General features: G+C 44.7%; 1 protein-coding gene across 1 annotated transcript in view; it reads left to right on the forward strand.

The window, feature by feature from the left end:
• Positions 1-15960, forward strand: part of LOC135571346 (low-density lipoprotein receptor-related protein 2-like) — a 41643-nt gene that overhangs the window by 3553 nt on the left and 22130 nt on the right. The window contains exons 5-6 of the mRNA XM_065017118.1: positions 3754-3955; positions 4092-4256. Of these exons, the coding sequence (XP_064873190.1) occupies positions 3754-3955; positions 4092-4256 (367 nt within the window). The remainder of the gene's footprint in view (positions 1-3753; positions 3956-4091; positions 4257-15960) is intronic.

Genomic DNA, 15960 nt, shown 5'->3' on the forward strand with positions numbered 1-15960 from the left:
TCTCTCTTCGTCCGCCCACGTGCTCTCGCACACCCCGAGAGCTTCTGGTCAGCGGGGTGGTGGCACCGGGATCCTCATCTCTCCCAAGTGGTCATTCTCTCTTTCTCCCCTTACCCATCGGTCTATCGCCTCCTTTGAATTCCATGCTGTCACAGTTACCAGCCATTTCAAGCTTAACATCCTTATCATTTATCGCCCTCCAGGTTCCCTCTGAGCGTTCATCAATGAGCTTGATGCCTTGATAAGCTCCTTTCCTGAGGACGGCTCACCTCTCACAGTTCTGGGCGACTTTAACCTCCCCACGTCTACCTTTGACTCATACCTCTCTGCCTCCTTCTTTCCACTCCTCTCCTCTTTTGACCTCACCCTCTCACCTTCCCCCCCTACTCACAAGGCAGGCAATACGCTCGACCTCATCTTTACTAGATGCTGTTCCTCCACTAACCTCATTGCAACTCCTCCAAGTCTCCGACCACTACCTTGTATCCTTTTCCCTCTCGCTCTCATCCAACACTTCCCACACTGCCCCTACTCGGATGGTATCGCGCCGTCCCAACCTTCGCTCTCTCCCCCGCTACTCTCTCCTCTTCCATCCTATCATCTCTTCCCTCTGCTCAAACCTTCTCCAACCTATCTCCTGATTCTGCCTCCTCAACCCTCCTCTCCTCCCTTTCTGCATCCTTTGACTCTCTATGTCCCCTATCCTCCAGGCCGGCTCGGTCCTCCCCTCCCGCTCCGTGGCTCGACGACTCATTGCGAGCTCACAGAACATGGCTCCTTGCAGCCGAGCGGAAATGGAGGAAAACTCGCCTCCCTGCGGACCTGGCATCCTTTCACTCCCTCCTCTCTACATTTTCCTCCTCTGTCTCTGCTGCTAAAGCCACTTTCTACCACTCTAAATTCCAAGCATCTGCCTCTAACCCTAGGAAGCTCTTTGCCACCTTCTCCTCCCTCTTGAATCCTCCTCCCCCCCCTCCTCCCTCTCTGCAGATGACTTCGTCAACCATTTTGAAAAGAAGGTCGACGACATCCGATCCTCGTTTGCTAAGTCAAACGACACCGCTGGTTCTGCTCACACTGCCCTACCCTGTGCTCTGACCTCCTTCTCCCCTCTCTCTCCAGATGACATCTCGCGTCTTGTGACGGCCGGCCGCCCAACAACCTGCCCGCTTGACCCTATCCCCTCCTCTCTTCTCCAGACCATCTCCGGTGACCTTCTCCCTTACCTCACCTCGCTCATCAACTCATCCCTGACCGCTGGCTACGTCCCTCCCGTCTTCAAGAGAGCGAGAGTTGCACCCCTTCTGAATAAACCTACACTCGATCCCTCCGATGTCAACAACTACAGACCAGTATCCCTTCTTTCTTTTCTCTCCAACTCTTGAACGTGCCGTCCTTGGCCAGCTCTCCCGCTATCTCTCTCAGAATGACCTTCTTGATCCAAATCAGTCAGGTTTCAAGACTAGTCATTCAACTGAGACTGCTCTTCTCTGTATCACGGAGGCGCTCCGCACTGCTAAAGCTAACTCTCTCTCCTCTGCTCTCATCCTTCTAGACCTATCGGCTGCCTTCGATACTGTGAACCATCAGATCCTCCTCTCCACCCTCTCCGAGTTGGGCATCTCCGGCGCGGCCCACGCTTGGATTGCGTCCTACCTGACAGGTCGCTCCTACCAGGTGGCGTGGCGAGAATCCGTCTCCTCACCACGTGCTCTCAACACTGGTGTCCCCCAGGGCTCTGTTCTAGGCCCTCTCCTATTCTCGCTATACACCAAGTCACTTGGCTCTGTCATAACCTCACATGGTCTCCCCTATCATTGCTATGCAGACGACACACAATTAATCTTCTCCTTTCCCCCTTCTGACGACCAGGTGGTGAATCGCATCTCTGCATGTCTGGCAGACATATCAGTGTGGATGACGGATCATCACCTCAAGCTGAACCTCGGCAAGACGGAGCTGCTCTTCCTCCCGGGGAAGGACTGCCCGTTCCATGATCTCGCCATCACGGTTGACAACTCCATTGTGTCCTCCTCCCAGAGCGCTAAGAACCTTGGCGTGATCCTGGACAACACCCTGTCGTTCTCAAATAACATCAAGGCGGTGGCCCGTTCCTGTAGGTTCATGCTCTACAACATCCGCAGAGTACGACCCTGCCTCACACAGGAAGCGGCGCAGGTCCTAATCCAGGCACTTGTCATCTCCCGTCTGGATTACTGCAACTCGCTGTTGGCTGGGCTCCCTGCCTGTGCCATTAAACCCCTACAACTCATCCAGAACGCCGCAGCCCGTCTGGTGTTCAACCTTCCCAAGTTCTCTCACGTCACCCCGCTCCTCCGCTCTCTCCACTGGCTTCCAGTTGAAGCTCGCATCCGCTACAAGACCATGGTGCTTGCCTACGGAGCTGTGAGTGGAACGGCACCTCAGTACCTCCAGGCTCTGATCAGGCCCTACACCCAAACAAGGGCACTGCGTTCATCCACCTCTGGCCTGCTCGCCTCCCTACCACTGAGGAAGTACAGTTCCCGCTCAGCCCAGTCAAAACTGTTCGCTGCTCTGGCCCCCCAATGGTGGAACAAACTCCCTCACGACGCCAGGACAGCGGAGTCAATCACCACCTTCCGGAGACACCTGAAACCCCACCTCTTTAAGGAATACCTAGGATATGATAAAGTAATCATTCTCACCCCCCCCCCCCCTCCCCCTTAAAAGACCTAGATGCACTATTGTAAAGTGGCTGTTCCACTGGATGTCATAAGGTGAAAGCACCAATTTGTAAGTCGCTCTGGATAAGAGCGTCTGCTAAATGACTTAAATGTAATGTAAATGATTTAGCCCGTAAATCATGAAGAGTACAATCGGTCCGAATTGTGAAAATGAAACCACATCCCTATATATGAGTCTGTATAGTTCATATATTTTTAAAAACATTTATCTCCCCAATTTCATGGTATCCAATTGGTGGTTAGTCTTGTTGCAACAGAGCTTGCACTTGAATCAGGTTCTCTAGCGGCACAGCTATCACTGCGATGCAATGCCTTAGACCCTTGCGCCACTCGGGAGACCCTAGGGTCTGTATAGTTTGACACTGACTCCAACTTAGGTTCCCAATGTGGTTGGTTTGTAAATGGTGTGGGGAAAATGTTTCATAATCAAAATGGCCTAATTCAGTCTGATAGATGTGCAGGTCCCTCTGGCGCTTCCACCTGTTTAGAAGTTCGCATGAAAGTCTGTCCTGTTTTTTAGAACCTCACTCTGCTTGGTTGAGCCTGAAGGAAGACGGGTTTTTAATTGTATTATGTTGGTTGTAAAAACACTCCTCCCCCTTACATGTTTAATTGCTCTAGCCAGTATTCAGAACTTCAATGTCCTCACAGGCAATTCATTTTGCAGCAGTCATAAAACATATCACATGTGAAAGGGCAGCTGCCACACAAAGGTGGGTGAGGGGACAGGGTGTTAAAATAAAGCTTCAGTAGAATATAATAAATCATAAACTCGTCTGAAGTTGTGGACTGTAGGATAGATTTTGGTAGACTGATAGCTGTAGACAACCCTGTTCCTGGAGTGCTGCAGCTACTGCAGGATTTTGTCCCAACTGAACTAATTGATCAGTTTAGTAATGATTGCCTAAATTCAACACACACTTGGTCTTCCAGGTTGGTTAAATGAGAAACTACAAGTTCCTTGGGCACTCCAGAACCAGGGTTGCCTACCCCCGATGTAGACTAATCGTTGTTCTTTCTCTCCCAGGTTGATGTATTGGTCAGAGGTTGGTAGCGATCCCCAGATTGAGCGGTCAGGGATGGATGGCTCTGAGAGGAAGGTGGTGTTGACTCGTGGTCTCAGCTGGCCAGTCAGTCTCTCTGTGGACACTCTCACTGACCGAATCTACTGGGCAGATGAAAAACTGCAGTGCATCGGCTCTGTATCCCTGGAAGGACACAATGTCAGGGTAACACTGCAGCTAACATGAATTATGGTTATACTCTTTACAGTAAACATGGAATGTCTAGATATTAACTTTACTGTAAGCATGGAATGTGACTGGTTAAGACTGTTCTTTTTGCTCTTATCTGTCTTCACAAAAGCTTCTGCAGCTGACTGAAATGCCCAGTCCATTCTCTGTAATGGTTTTCAATGACATGGTCTACTGGTCTGACACCAAGAGGAGAACTATTCAAGTATCCCACAAGAACACGGGCAAGAACCGCAAAGTTTTACTCAAAAGACCTGGACAGCCTTTTGGCATCAGGGTAAGGCTTTAGACGAGGACTGGGGTTAAGGGAATGGGTTCAACCTTATAAATCAAATCAAATGTCTTTTATATATCCCTTCATACATCAGCTGATATCTCAAAGTGCTGTACAGAAACCCAGCCTAAAACCCCAAACAGCAAGCAATGCAGGTGTAGAAGCACGGTGGCTAGGAAAAACTCCCTAGAAAGGCCAAAACCTAGGAAGAAACCTAGAGAGGAACCAGGCTATGTGGGGTGGCCAGTCCTCTTCTGGCTGTGCCAGGTGGAGATTATAACAGAACATGGCCAAGATGTTCAAATGTTCATAAATGATCAGCATGGTCGAATAATAATAATAATAATAATAATAATAATAATAATAATAATAATCATAATAATAATAATAATGCAGAACAGGTGAAACTGGAGCAGCAGCACGGCCAGGTGGACTGGGGACAGCAAGGAGTCATGTCAGGTAGTCCTGGGGCATGGTCCTAGGGCTCAGGTCCTCCGAGAGGAAGGAGAGAATTAGAGAACGCACACTTAGATTCACACAGGACACTGAATAGGACAGGAGAAGTACTCCAGATATAACAAACTGACCCTAGCCCCCCGACACATAAACTACTGCAGCATAAATACTGGAGGCTGAGACAGGAGGGGTCAGGAGACACTGTGGCCCCATCCGAGGACACCCCCGGACAGGGCCAAACAGGACGGATATAACCCCACCCACTTTGCCAAAGCACAGCCCCCACACCACTAGAGGGATATCTTCAACCACCAACTTACCATCCTGAGACAAGGCTGAGTATAGCCCACAAAGATCTCAGCCATGGCACAACCCAAGGGGGGGCGCCAACCCAGACAGGATGACCACATCAGTGAATCAACCCACTCAGGTGACGCACCCCATCCAGGGACGGCATGAGACAGCCCCAGTAAGCCAGTGACTCAGCCCCTGTAATAGGGTTAGAGGCAGAGAATCCCAGTGGAAAGAGGAACTTTATAATCAGTGGTAGTGGTTATGTTGCCCTTCTCTCCCTCCGTCTTGAAGTGTCTTGCGGTCTTTCTCGCTCTTTCAATTCAATTTAAGGGCTTTATTGGCAAACGTATGTAGATAATAAACAATATTGAAACAATACTAATTTACAGGGAACATGAATCACAAAAGCTCCAAGAAAAGTGACCTTTCAAGTGTCATATGTGCAAATAGTGTACAAAGGGGAAAATAAACCAACAGAAATACAAGTTGTATTTACAATGGTCTTTGTTCTTCACTGGTTGCCCTTTTTCTTGTGGCTTCTGTGATTGCCGGTATTTCACTATATATGTAGAGAGATAGATGTGAGAGATAGTTGATCAAAATTGGTTTTGTTTTCGAATTCTTTGTGGATCTGTGTAGTCTGAGGGAAATATGTGACACTAACCTGGTCATACATTTGGCATCAGGTTAGGAAGTGCAGCTCGGTTTACACCTCGTTTTAGGTTAGGGTGTTCACATAGCCTGTCTTCTTTTGAGAGCAAGGTCTGCCTTCGGCGGCCTTTGTCAATCGTAAAGCTATGCTCACTGAGTCTGTACAAGATTTCCTTAATTTTGGGTCAGTCACAGTGGTCAGGTATTCTGCCACTGTGTACTCTGTTTTAAGGCTAAATAGCATTCTAGTTTGCTGTTTTTTGTCATTTCTTTCCAGTGTGTCAAGAATAATTTTTGTTTTCTCATGATTTGGTTGGGTCTCATTGTGTTGCTGTCCTAGGGCTATGTGAGGTCTGTTTGAACTAAGGCCCAGGACCAGCTTGCTTAGGCGACTCTTCTCCAGGTTCATCTCTCTGTAGGTGATGACTTTGTGGAAGGTTTGGGAATTGCTTCCTTTTTGGTTGTAGGTTATTTTCTGGATTTTGATCATTAGCGTTAACGACCTAATTCTGCTCTGAATGCATTATTTGGTGTTTTCTGCTGTACATAGAGGATATTTTTGCAGAAATCTGCATGCAGTTTCTCAATTTGGTATTGTCCCATTGTTGTGATTTTTTGGGGGGGTTGGTGAGTCAATCACCACCTTCCGGAGACACCTGAAACCCCACCTCTTTAAGGAATACCTAGGATAGGATAAAGTAATCCCTCTCACCCCCCCCCCCTTAAAAGATTTAGATGCACTACTGTTCCACTGGATGTCATAAGGTGAATGCACCAATTTGTAAGTCGCTCTGGATAAGAGCGTCTGCTAAATGACTTAAATGTAAATGTAATGTGAGTGGACCCCCAGATTTCCACTATAAAGGGCAATGGGTTCTACAACTGATTCAAGTATTTTTTTGCTAGATCCTAATTTGTTGAATGTAATGTTCCTTTTGATGGCAAAGGAGGCCCTTGTTGCCTTGTGTCTCAGATCGTTCACAGCTTTGTGTAAGTTACCTATAACGCTGATGTTTAGGCCGGAGATATGTATAGTTTTGTGTGTTTTAGGGCAACGGTGTTTTGATGTAATTTCTACTCGTGATCTGGGAATTGGACCTTCCTTTGAACACCATTATTTTTGTCTTACTAAGATTTACTGTTAGGGCCCAGATCTGACAGAATCTGTGCAGAAGATCTAGGTGCTGCTGTAGGCCCTCCTTGGTTGGGGATAGAAGCACCAGATCATCAGCAAACATTTGACTTCAGATTCTAGTAGGGTGAGGCAGAGTGTTGCAGACTGTTCTAGTGCCATCACCAATTTCTTGACATTATATAGAGTAGACATATAGAGTGCTGTGAAAATATTTGCCCCCTTCCTGAGTTTAATTTTTTGCACATTTCTCACACTTAAATGTTTCAGATCATCAAACAAATTTAAATATTACGCAAAGGTAACCCAAGTAAACACACAATGCAGTTTTTAACTTATAGCTGCAGGGGCAGTATTTGAGTAGCTTAGATGAAAGGTGCACAGAGGTGCCCATATTCAACGGCCTGCTCCTCAGTCATAGTTGCTAATATTAGCATATTATTAACCTGTTGCTTCTACTCGGGACGCTTGCGTCCCAACTAGAGCTCTGGAAATGCAAATGCGCTACGCTAAATGCTAATAGTATTAGTTAAAACTCAAAAGTTCATTAAAATACACATGCAGGGTATCGAATTAAAGCTACACTCGTTGTGAATCCAGGCAACAAGTCAGATTTTTAAAATGCTTTTCGACGAAAGCATGAGAAGCTATTATCTGATAGCATGCAACACCCCAAAAGACCCACAGGGGACGTAAACAAAATAATTAGCATTTCGGCGTTACACAAACCGCACAATAAAATGGAAAACATTCATTACCTTTCACCATCTTCTTTGTTGGCACTCCTAGATGTCCCATAAACACTATTTGGGTCTTTATTTCGATTAAATCGGTCCATATAAATCCTAGATATCGTTATATGTAGACTGTGTGATAAACGAAAAACATTGTTTCAAAACGTAACGTCATTTTTTTTAAATTCAAAAGTCGACGATAAACTTTCACAAAATACTTCGAAATACGTTTGTAATGCAACTTTAGGTATTAGTAAACGTTAATAAGCGATAAAATTCATCAGGAGGCGATGTAAAGATCATTAGCTGTCCGTCTGGAAAAATGTCCGGCTAGAAACTCAACGAAAATATCCGGTCCCAGACCAGATTAGATACGGTGTCCTGTATGTGTTTGACCAAGAAAAAAACTCGAAGGGAAATGACAAGACTCTAGACACCCTGTGGAAGCTGTAGGTACTGCAACCTCAGGCAATTAATTGTGGTTCACGTTTATCAATGGGTTCAAGTAGCGCATGGATATATTTTCCCCATTTTCAGTGATCAGTTTTTCCTGTGCTTTTCGATGTAAATGCCGTTCTGGTAAAGCCACAGCAGTGATTTAACCAGTTTTTTTAAACGTCTGAGTGTTTTCTATCCACACAGACTAAGCAAATGCATATACTATATTCCTGGCATGAGTAGCAGGGCGCTGAAATGTTGCGCGATTTTTAACAGAATGTTCAAAAAAGTAGAGGGTCGACTGAAGAGGTTAATATTGGATAGAAAACACTGAAGTTTCTAAAACTGTTTTAAATTATGTCTGTGTATAACAGAACTCTTATAGCAGGCAAAAACCTGAGAAATTCCACTTCATGTTTTTTTTTGGGGGGTGGCAGATTTTTGACCAAGCTCTCATTGAAATTACAGCGAGATATGGATGAGTTTTCACTTCCTACTCCTTCCACTAGATGTCAATAGAACTTTGTCCTACTAATGTGAAGGGGGGGGGGGGGGGGGTCAAATGAGAAAGGAAAGTTGACCATGCATTCAGTTGACCATGCATTCACTGTTCGCGTTCACCGGGGAAGGACCTGCCTTCCACCGGTCATCTGAAGTCATTCTAATTCTCCGGTTGTAACGTTATTCAAGACATATGTAAAGAACATTATAAAGATTGTTTCAATAAATCTTTTGAAATGTTTCTACTGACTGTTACGGAACTTTTGGACATTTCGTCACGTTATAGTGGACGCGCTTTGTGACTTTGGAATTGTTTACCAAACGCACTAACCAAAGTAGCTAATTGGACATAAATAACGGACATTTTCGAATAAATCAAGCATTTATTGTGGACCTGGGATTCCTAGGACTGCATTCTGGTGTTCATCAAAGGTCAGGAAACATTTTTCATGCATTTTCTGGTTTCTGTTGACTACAACATGACGGCTAATTTGTGTACTGTTCTGAGCTCCGTCTCAGATTATTGCATGGGTTGCTTTTTCCATAGATAAAAAAAAAAATCTGACACAGCAGTTTCATTAAGGAGAGGTACATCTATAATTCCATGTGTATAACGTGTATGATCATCTGCATTTATGATGAGTATTTCTGTTGAAACGAAGTGGCTATGCAAAATCACATGTTTTTGGAACTAGTGAATATAATAAGCCAATGTAAACTCAGATTTGATATAAACTTTATCAAACAAAACATGCATGTATTGTTTAACATGAAGTTCTATGAGAGTCATCTGATGAAGATAATTCAAGGTTAGTGATTAATTTTATCTTTGTTTCTGCTTTTTGTGAAAGCTATATTTCGCTGGAAAATGGCTGTGCTTATTGTGGTTTGGTGGAGACCTAACATAATCGTTTGTAGTGCTTTTGCTGAAAAGCATATTTGAAATCGGACACTGGTGGGATTAACGAGAATAGCTTTAAAATGGGATGAGACATGTATGTTTTAGGAATTGTAATTATGAGATTTCTGTGGGTTGAATTTGGCGCCCTCTATTTTCACTGGTAGTTGTCATATCGATCCCGTTAGCGGGATTGCAGCCATAACAAGTTTTAAGTGATAGCTTTTTCCCTTAAGAAATAAAAGTATCTGAACCTTCATGGCCCTATGTGAAAAAGTAATTGCTCCCTAAACCTCAGCAGCAACAACTGCAATCAAGAGATTGCGATAACTGGCAATGAATCTTTCACATCACTGTGGAGGAATTTTGGCCCACTCTCCTTTGCATAATTGTTTTAATTCAGCCACATTGGAGGGTTTTAGAGCATGAACTTCCTTTTTAAGGTCACGCCACAGCATCTCAAGTGGACTCAAGTCCGGACTTTGACTACGCCACTCCAAAAACATATATTTTTTTAAGTCATTGAGGTGGACTTGGTGGTGTGTTTTGGATCGGTTTCCTGCTGCAGAACCAAAGTGCGCTTCAGCTTGAGGTCACGAACTGATGGCAGGACATTCTCCCTCACAATTTTTTGGGAGAGAGCAGAATTCATGGTTCCATCAATCACAGAAAGTCGTCCAGGTCCTAAAACAGCCCCAGACCATCACACTACCACCACCATATTTGACTGTTGCTATGATGTTCATTTTCTGAAATGCTGAGTTACTTTTACGCCAGATGTAATGGGACGCACACCTTCCAAAAAAGTTCAACTTTGTCCCGTCAGATCACAGAATATTTTCCCAAAAGTCTTGGATCATCAAGATGTTTTTTGCCAAAAGTGAGACGAGCCATTGTTCTTTTTGGTCAGCAGTGGTTTTCGCCTTGGAACTCTGCCAAGGATGTAATTTTTGCCCAGTCTCCTTCTTATGGTCATGAACACTGACCTTAACTGAGGCAAGTGAGTCCTGCAGTTCTTTAGATGTTGCGGTTTCTTTTGTGACCTCTGAGTTGTCGCTGCGCTCTTGATTTAATTTTGGTAGGCCGGCCACTCCAGGGAAGGTTCACCACTGTTCCAAATGTTCCGCATTTGTGGATTTTTGCTCTCACTGGTTTGCTGGAGTCTCAAAGTTTTAGAAATGGCTTTAACCCTTTCCAGACTGATAATGTCTTACTTTGTTTCTCATCTGTTCCAGAATTTATTTTTATCGTGGCATATCTTGCTTTTTGAGGTCTGTTGGCCTACTTCACTTTGTCAGACAGGTTCTATTGAAATGATTTCTTGATTAAACATGTCTTGCAGTTATCAGGCCTGGGTGTGGCTAGTGAAATTGAACTCAGCTTTCCAAAAAATGTGATTAACCACATTAATTCATGATTTAACAAGGGGGGCATTACTTTTTCACAGGGCCATGAAGGTTTGGATACTTTGATTTATTAAAAAAGCTAAAGTATCACTTAACCTGCATTTTCTGTTTACTTGGGTTATCTTTGTGTAATATTAACATTTGTTTGATCTGAAATGTTTAAGTGTGACATATAATATAAAATATAAATCAGGAACGGGGAACTGCTGTGAAAGTATTTGTGTGTATGTATACATATATAAACTTCAACTGCGCATATATATTAATATATATTATGTGTGTATGTGTGGTTGAAGTTTACATGCACCTTAGCCAAATGCATGTCAAATCAGTTTTTCACTATTCCAGACATGGAATCCTAGTAAAAAGTCCTTGTCTTAGGTCAGTTAGGATCACCACTTTATTTAAAGAATGTGAAATGTCAGAATGATAGTGATTTATTTCAGCTTTTATTTCTTTCATCACATTCCCAGTGGGTTAGAAGTTTACATACTCAATTAGTATTTGGTAGCATTGCCTTTAAATTATTTAACTTCAGTCAAACATTTTAGGTAGCCTTCCACAAGATTCTCCCAATAATTTGGATGAATTTTGGCCCATTGCTCCTGACAGAGCTGGTGTAACGAAGTCAGGTTTGTAGGCCTTCTTGCTCCACACGCTTTTTCAGTTCTACAGTTCTTGAATTGCACCAGTCCCTCCTGAACATGATGCTGCCACCCCTGTGCTTCACGGTTGGGATGGTGTTCTTTGGCTTGCAAACCTCTCCCATTTTCCTCCAAACATAACGATGGTCATTATGGCCAAACAGTTCTATTTTTGTTTCTTCAGACGAGGACATTTCCCCAAAAAGTACGCTTTTTGTCTCCATGTGCAGCTGCAAACCGTAATCTGGCTTTTTTGGAGGTTTTGGAGCAGTGGCTTCTTTGCTGAGCGGCCTTAAAGGTTTTGTCGATATATATGGACTTATGTACCTGTTTCCTCCAGCATCTTAAAGGTCCTTTGCTGTTATGGGATTGGTTTGCACTTTTCGCACCAAAGTATGTTCATCTCTAGGATAGAACACGTCTCCTCCCTGAGCGGTATGAGGCTGCGTGGTCCTATGGTCTTTATACTTGCGTACTATTGTTTGTACAGATGAACGTGGTAGCTTCAGGCATTTTGAAATTGCTCCCAAGGTTGAACTAGACTTGTGGAGGTCTATAAAAAAAATCTGAGATCTTAGGATGTCTGCTTGACATGTTTTAGATTTGATAGGGAAGCTAAATATACTGTTTAGGTTTTCTACTGTTAGTTTACACTTTCACTACTAGTGAAACTTTTTGTCCAGGAAATTGTCTAGAAGAGATTGAATTTGTTGCCTAATTTTGTAGTCTCCTTCCATCTATAGCATTTCTTAATATTATTCAGCTCCTTTGGCTTTGATGCCTCACGATTGAGCAAAGTAGTGTGATTTTGCTGTGATCTGATATGGGTGTCAGTGGACTGACTGAATGCTCTGGGTTGAGGTCAGTGATAAAGTAGTATACAGTACTACTGCCAAGAGATGAGCTATAGGTGTACCTAACGTAGGAGTCCACACGAAGCCTACCATTGACTTTGTACATATAGAGCTGCAGGAGTTGTGACCCATTTATGTTCTCGTAGTTGTGCCTAGGGGGGAATTGCTGTTACCTCCAGGTAGGTGTTTGTCTTCTGTGTGCTGAGGCTGTCAGATTCTTGTCCAGTTCTGGCATTTAGGTGGCCACAAACTAGTACATGTCCCTGGGCCTGTAAATTATTGATTTTCTCCTCCAGGAAGGAGAAGCTGTCTTCATTAAATTATGGGTATTCTAGTGGGGGGATGGATATACACTGCTCAAAAAAACAAAGGGAACACTTAAACAACACAATGTAACTCCAAGTCAATCACACATCTGTGAAATAAAGCTGTCCACTTAGGAAGCAACACTGATTGACAATACATTTTCACATGCTGTTGTGCAAATGGAATAGACAACAGGTGGAAATTATAGGCATTTAGCAAGACACCCCCAATAAAGGAGTGGTTCTGCAGGTGGGGACCACTTCTCAGTTCCTATGCTTCCTGGCTGATGTTTTGGTCACTTTTGAAAGCTGATGGTGCTTTCACTCTAGTGGTAGCATAAGACTGAGTCTACAACCCACAAGTGGCTCAGGTAGTGCAGCTCATCCAGGATGGCACATCAATGCGAGATGTGGCAAGAAGGTTTGCTGTGTCTGTCAGCGTAGTGTCAGAGCATGGAGGCGCTACCAGGAGACAGGCCAGTACATCAGGAGATGTGGAGGAGGCCGTAGGAGGGCAATAACCCAGCAGCAGGACCGCTACCTCCGCCTTTGTGCAAGGAGGAGCAGGAGGAGCACTGCCAGAGCCCTTCAAAATGACCTCCAGCAGGCCACAAATGTGCATGTGTCTGTTTCTGACCATTTGAGCAGACTCCATGAGGGTGGCATGAGGGTCCGACGTCCACAGGTGGGGGTTGTGCTTACAGCCCAACACCGTGCAGGACGTTTGGCATTTGCCAGAGAACACCAAGATTGGCAAATTCGCCACTGACGCCCTGTGCTCTTCACAGAAGAAAGCAGGTTCACACTGAGCACATGTGACAGACGTGACAGTCTGGAGACGCCGTGGAGAACATTCTGCTGCCTGCAACATCCTCCAGCATGACCGGTTTGGCGGTGGGTCAGTCATGGTGTGGGGTGGTATTTCTTTGGGGGGTCCGCACAGCCCTCCATGTGCTCGCCAGAGGTAGCCTGACTGCCATTAGGTACCGAGATGAGATCCTCAGACCCCTTGTGAGATCATATGCTGGTGCGGTTGGCCCTGCGTTCCTCCTAACGTAAGACAATGCTAGACCTCATGTGGCTGGAGTGTGTCAGCAGTTCCTGCAAGAGGAAGGCATTGATGCTATGGACTGGCCCGCCCGTTCCCCAGACCTGAATCCAATTGAGCACATCTAGGACATGTCTCGCTCCATCCACCAACGCCACGTTGCACCACAGACTGTTCAGGAGTTGGTGGATGCTTTAGTCCAGGTCTGGGAGGAGATCCCTCAGGAGACCATCCGCCACTTCATCAGGAGCATGCCTGGGCGTTGTAGGGAGGTCATACAGTCATGTGGAGGCCACACACACTACTGAGCCTCATTTTGACTAGTTTTAAGGACATTACATCAAAGTTGGATCAGCCTGTAGTGTGGTTATCCACTTTAATTTTGAGTGTGACTCCAAATCCAGACCATGGGTTGATAAATTTGATTTCCATTGAATATTTGTGATTTTGTTGTCAGCACATTCAACTATGTAAAGAAAAAAGTATTTAATAAGAATATTTCATTCATTCAGATTTAGGATGTGTTAGTTTAGTGTTCCCTTTATTTTTTTGAGCAGCGTAGGTAGCAGACAGGAGGACATTTTTGTCAGCTGAGATCATTTCCTTTCACTTCTAGCCAAATGGCTTATGTTCCTGTTTTGATTAATTTAATAGATTGAGTTAGGTCCGCTCTCTACCAAAATAGCACAGAGTGGTTTGTCATTATCTCCTGTGTATTTGTCTTCTTTTGTATACATTTCAATTTCTTTTCAATCCATTTTTTTAATTAAATATACCTTCCGGCAACCCACCTCACCGAATTTGATATGGATCTGCTATTTTTAGACATTTTAGCCAGAACCTCCATCAGCAGCTAGCCATCAAAGTTAACCAGCTAATTAGCTACTAGTGTTGTGGAAAATCGGTTCAAATATGACACTTGCAAGAACTTGTGAAATTGAATAGGCTTTTAATACAAAGTATAGCAAGCCGGAGTGGTCCGCGGAACACACACCGCTTCCCAGAGCCCCGGCTCCTGTATTTATACACATATAGCATATGGGTCCAACCCATATGCAGATAAACATACTTCCCCTAATTCTTCTGCCTACCATTATCTTTTATCTTTATCTTTAGTTCAGGCTTCCTGCTTGTTCATGCCCAATAACACCCATATCTGCTTTTCGTCAGATTATAATGGTGGCAAGACCCTTGCTTTGTCCAAAAATACTATACATTCCTCTATTCTATAGGCCTATGCTTTGGCCCTGCACTTAGCTTAATGTGTTCTTTCGTGTGTGTGTGTGTTCTTATCTAGGATCAGCAGACTGTGTCTATCTTTAGTGTGTCCAGTTGTCCTAGGTGCCCATGTGTCGCCTTCTCTTCGTGTGGTCTGTTTTTAATGTTCAGCTGTCCTATACTCTCATGGCCTTACTCTGGCCTCCTGTCCTATACAATAGACAATGCATTGTACCAGAATGGCAAATGCACTCTAAGTGTATCTTTCTCTTGTGTTACAGTATTATGTTCCTCCCTATATGTACATCTTTCTCCCACACTAGCTATTTAGTCATTGTCAGCCACTGCTAGCAGCCTTTAACTTCGGCATAGACTCCAGCTGCTTTTAGCCTGGATAATACTTGCCAGCATCGGACTGTTTTCTCCACTGCAACACCGGATACCAGCAGTAAGCCCTGGACCATTACTCCTGATCATCACAGCTAGCTAGCTGCCACCGAGTGACCCAGCTCCGAAGCTAGCTATGATCCAGGCCCACCTCCCGGCCCGCTCAGTGATCACATCGGCTACACAGCTGATGCCTCCCGGACTCTTCCCCAACACGGCTAGAATTCCACTACTCCACCGGGTCCTTGCCGTAAGCTCTGGACTTTGGCATTGGACTATCGCTGCTAGCTAACGCCCCTGTCCCGAAGCTAGCACCAGTTAGCCGCGTGCCAGGCGCATCTCCTGGCTAGCAAATGAAATTACTACAACCACAATGTCTCTTTCGCCAACTGGCCTTGACCCTTTTGTCGATACGAAGCTCTGCCATTCCACCACGACTGGTCTGCCGACTGGTCTGCCAACTGGTCTAACTCCATCCGCTGTGCCCCCAACCGGCCTTTGCATGACATTCGAGCAGTTGCTTCTACAAGCCCCGGCCTGTTTACTTCAAACGCATGTCTCCCACTTGCTAGATAGTAACAACTACCCAGCAGCTTCCTTGTTTCATCTATTGCTTTTCACTGGACCCTATGATCACTTGGCTACATAGCTGATGCCTGCTGAACTGTTCACTAATCACGGTACTCCATTTTTTTTCTGTTGGCCACAGCCTCTGATCAGGCCCTGTGTGTAGTTAACTGA

Source organism: Oncorhynchus nerka, linkage group LG4 (assembly GCF_034236695.1).
Source record: "Oncorhynchus nerka isolate Pitt River linkage group LG4, Oner_Uvic_2.0, whole genome shotgun sequence".
Taxonomy (NCBI): domain Eukaryota; kingdom Metazoa; phylum Chordata; class Actinopteri; order Salmoniformes; family Salmonidae; genus Oncorhynchus; species Oncorhynchus nerka.